Source organism: Hordeum vulgare, chromosome 2H (genome assembly GCF_904849725.1).
Source record: "Hordeum vulgare subsp. vulgare chromosome 2H, MorexV3_pseudomolecules_assembly, whole genome shotgun sequence".
Taxonomy (NCBI): domain Eukaryota; kingdom Viridiplantae; phylum Streptophyta; class Magnoliopsida; order Poales; family Poaceae; genus Hordeum; species Hordeum vulgare.
In genome coordinates this window covers 519,743,320-519,748,028 of record NC_058519.1, presented here as the reverse complement: position 1 = coordinate 519,748,028, position 4,709 = coordinate 519,743,320, and the positions used below count along the sequence as shown (strand labels likewise).

Genomic DNA, 4,709 nt, shown 5'->3' with positions numbered 1-4,709 from the left:
AGAAAGATAAACACCAAACAGATCCCTAGTCAAACATCTGAGCAAGCTCATGTATTATTGATGATCCTGTTTTCCTAACCATGGCGTAGATAATGTAATAAGGATGCCGACAATAGAGAGAACACATTCTTAGGGTAACCATGGTGTTGAGTACACCCAACTTATGAAATATTATGATATCACATCATACGTATGTTGTCAGTATTACCATATAAATTGTTAATGTATACTTGCATCATGAGACCATAAGAAAATCATAGATCCGAATAACGGATGCTTACTTTGGAGCTGTGAAATGTTACTTCATAACACGTAATTACAAAGGTAACTTTTGGGTACGCCAGAAAAGTATTATGTGGCACCGGTATGTACTAGAAGGACATATAAGCTTTGGGAAGGTTCTATAACCTTCTCGAGGGATCCTAGTGAGCTGACTCTCCTGCCTCGTGGGGAAGGGAGGAGGGGGGGAGGCGCCGCAAGGTCCCAAGTCAGCAAGTTAGTCGACCCCTACTAGCCTGGGGGCCAAGGCAACCTAAGAGAGAAGTCCTAGGAGCATTCCACCTCCTAGGTCAGCCGACCCATCCTCCCCTCCACCTATATATATGTGAGAGGAGCTGAATAGAGAGAGACACTAAGCCTCTCCCGGCCAGCCCTCTTGTAGATGCTCTCTCTCAATCTTTGTCTTTATCCCTCTCCGCTTCCTATCCCTTTAGTTCTTCATGGAGTTTCCTTGTGTTGGTTCTACGGAGTGTTGTCGTACTTCCAGATTGGTACGTGTGCATACCCGAGAGGTGTCGTCTACTTCGACAATAGATTGGAAGATCATCCTTGAGAAAATTCTCGTGGCTAGAAGGTTTAACCTTGATGTTGGATGGACAAGCTCTACCAACTCTTCTTCCTCTTCCACGACGTAGATCAATGGTGAGATCATCATTTTCGATACTACATAGTATTCTTGGGCATGTTCGCGTTCCTAATTTTTCTATCTGCGTAGCATGTTCCCTACACCTACGGTTGATGACCCACAAGTATATGAGATCAATTGTTGTCTTGTTGATAAGTAAGAGCATCAAATTCAATGAGGAGCAGAAGGAATTGACTAGTGGTTTTTAACAAGGTTTCACTGCAAGTGCTATAAGATAGTTTTGGTAGATAGTTTGCTAGCAAAATAAAGTGCAACAAGGTAGCAAATAACAGTAGTAATAAAGCCTTAATTGTGCTAAGGACAAGCCGATGGTACTTTTTATAGTGATTAAAACGCTTTCCTCGACACACATGAATATCGTCAAGTTATTTCACCATGATTCATTGAGTTAACATTCATTGGCTTGATAAGTTTATGTAGGTGTACCGGAGATAAGGTATTGTCCTAACTTGAAGGATTACCTACTTATGATTATACTTTCCATGCAAACATCCGCAACTACGAGGGAAGTAATGAAGATAAATCTAGTTGTAGCATTAAACAACTGGATCCAAAACAACCCCTTACGAAATAATTCATAAATTAGGTTTAGGTTTCTATCACTTCCGCAACACATCATCTACAAACTAATTTTACAATGCCTTCCCCTAAGCTCAAAGATGATGAAGTGTCATACAGTTGATGTTCAGATTACACCACTAGAGAAAGAAAAAAAGAATAACACACCATAATATCACAACATTGAACAGAAATCAACTTCACATATATAATTACAAGTAACATGACTTCTCCTATGTCCTTCAGAACTAATGAAACTACTAACAACTGATGATATTGATCATGATCAATGAGTATCAATATATGTTTAACAATCAGAACATAACATTTCCTAGACTCATGGATTCAATCTAATAGCTCCAATTCCGTAGAGCTTTAATTGGACAACGTTGGAAGGATTGCCTCCACTTGCCTTCAATGAGGTAAGAAGTAAGAGATATCATGTTATATCTGCTCGTGCTTGTGCGGTCTGCAGGCAGCAACCCAATTAAAAATAAAAATCCTAAAATACCAACTTATAATATTAGGTCATTACACACTAAGTATCATATACTCCCTCTGTTCGAAATTACTTGTCACCAAACTAAAAAAAATGAATGTATATAGAACTAAAATATGTCTAGAATCATCCAATCCTATGACAAGTAATATTGGACGGAGGAAGTACATGATATATACGAGATATTCCCCTCTACAATCAGAGCATTGCAGCACTCCCTTCTCTGGAAAAATCAGAAGAATTGCTAATTAATTGCGTGCAGTTGTGGAAAAGTTGGGTGTGGCCGTGTGAGCCCCCTCTCCTCCCGCGTGTTCCTAAGACAAAATTATTGTTGATTGAGGTGATCGAGGACCATTCGGTTGAACTTGAGCTGCTACTGTATCCACGCCAATTTTGTCCCATTTCACGCTGATATGTCCACTAACCGATCGACTCGGTCTACGTATAGTTTTGTCCGCAGCCGCGTCTTCGTTGGAGCATCCAACGTGGCCAACCGGCGTGATACAATTGGGCAGATCTCTCCATCGGGAAAATTCAACCGAGTCCTTGTGACGAGGACGCGTTTACATGCATGCATGGCTAGCTACTTGCCCAGTTGGGCAGTTGTTTACTCACTTAGAGCTCAACTGCTGCCACGAATCTTCGTACAACTCGCTAGACAGTGCGTTGGGATGGATCGCTCCTGATACTGACATAGCTCTACTTCTCCGCTCCCACGCCCCCCCGCCCACTGCGTGCGCGTATATAAGGCGGGCAGGCGGCTATACCCTTCACCAAATCATCACAAGCTAGACACTTGCATCTGCGGAAGATCGACCAGTAGCTACCCAAACCAATCCCGAGTTTCTGTCTCTCCTACCCAAAGCAATGAAGGTGAGGAACCCTATTCAGCTTCTTCTCTTAGTTTTTGTGTACCTCTCGTGTTGCTTTGTTTAGCAGCTCAATTTCGAGGAATCGATACATTACTCTGAACCTGGAGCATACGATTGATCCATCGCTTTTCTCCTGCTTGTTTTTGCAGCAAAAGATTGTCATCCAGTTGAGCGTGTCGTGCGACAAGAGCCGGTCCAAAGCACTGACGCTGGCTGCCAGAGCAGCCGGGGTGACGTCCATGGGGATAACCGGCGACGCCAGGGACCAGCTGGAGGTGGTCGGCGACGGCGTCGACCCGGTGTGCCTCGTTTGCTGCCTCCGCAAGAAGCTCGGCCACGCCCAAATCATCAAGGTGGAGGAAGTGAAAAAACCGGAGGAGAAAAAGGAGACGAAAAAGGAGGACCCGAAGCCGGCGGTGCCCGTGTACCCGTGCTACTACCCGCCGGCCGGCTACTACCACCAGTACCAGCCGCCGCACATGGTCGTCTGCGACGAACAGCCCAGCAACTGCCGGACCATGTAGTTGTTTTGACGTACATTAATTTTTTGAGGGATTATGAATAGCAACATGCGTGTGTTTATTTAATTCATTCAAGGAAATGAAAAGAAACGAGAGATATTATATTTACGAGTTCGATCGCTTGGCTAATTTCCATTTTGAAATCGAAGCAAACGCAATGGTTATGTGAATCTTAGTTCTCAGGCGCTTGATTCTTTGTGAAGGTGAAGTTCATAAACTACATGTAGTTTGGGGCTGGGCATGTGCCGATAAGGGCGGGGAGCCAACCAGAACAGCACGATATGTGGATAGTGCGTCACCTGCAAGAAAAGGTAGGACGTCACACCATGATGCCCTCGGCCCCACATTGTGACGAATGCCATCTAATCATATCATCGGATGATAATTCCAGTTGATCCACATAAGTATAACCACGGTCGAATAAGAAGTGAATAAGATCTGCACTGTCAAATATAGTTTCAGAGCTCGGTGTTCTCAATATATATCTGAATAAACATGGCACCGTGCAATGGTGTCCTCCACTGTCAAAACACCAGGAGAAGGTGTGCAGCGATTTCATAGGAAATAAAGAGACTTTCTTATTGACCGTCAAAATTCTGCAGCGATTTTGCAGCAGTTTAGTTTGAGTGGCCCTCTTCCGTTCAATGTTCTTACAGTGGCCTGGTTTTCTTCGTCTTACTACATTAGTCAGTGGGGTGAGCCGGCGCGGTCAACGACGAGACTAGAGTAACCAAACTGCTGACCAGAAGTTCGTGACAATAACAAAAGTACAAGACTGTTGGTATCAGATGTCCACATCTCCAAAATTTCCAATTCTAAACAAAAAATTATGGCCACCAACTGCAGAGATCGAGCACGGCAACCAGACTCGTCCATCGGGAGTAGATTGTTAGAAACTTTGAATTCTCTTGGACATTTGCACCGATATTTTAAAGGTTTGCAAATGAATGTTTGCTCTTAATAACAGCTTTACTGATTAGTTGGAAATCGATATACAACCAGAGCAACCAATTTCACAAGACAACTAGGAGCCGGAAAATGACAGACCGCGCAATTAATTATTAGGGTGCTAAGCAGGTACTCTAGGTTCAAATTTATAGCAGAAATGGAACTACATCCTGACAAATTAACTGTCAGAAGATTCAGACTGTAAACCATCTGTACGGAAGTATTCTCTGGTGACCTAGTCTGCATTTCTTATTGTACACTCCTAATAGTATCTACAACCGTATCTGAGATGGTCAAAGTTGTGAATCAGCCAACGAACTTCAGGGCCTAAAGAAAAATCAATTCAGTCGCGCGTTCATGAAAATGACACCGCTGAACACACTGGC

The 4,709-nt window shown here is 43.4% G+C and overlaps 1 protein-coding gene across 1 annotated transcript; it reads left to right on the top strand.

Moving 5' to 3' along the window:
- The first annotated feature begins 2,744 nt into the window (after positions 1-2,744).
- On the top strand, positions 2,745-3,483 carry LOC123430403 (heavy metal-associated isoprenylated plant protein 47-like). The gene is made up of 2 exons (XM_045114273.1): positions 2,745-2,855; positions 3,004-3,483. The coding sequence occupies exons 1-2, from the start codon at positions 2,850-2,852 to the stop codon at positions 3,376-3,378; spliced, it is 381 nt and encodes a 126-aa protein (XP_044970208.1). The 5' UTR covers positions 2,745-2,849; the 3' UTR covers positions 3,379-3,483.
- Positions 3,484-4,709: the final 1,226 nt, after the last annotated feature.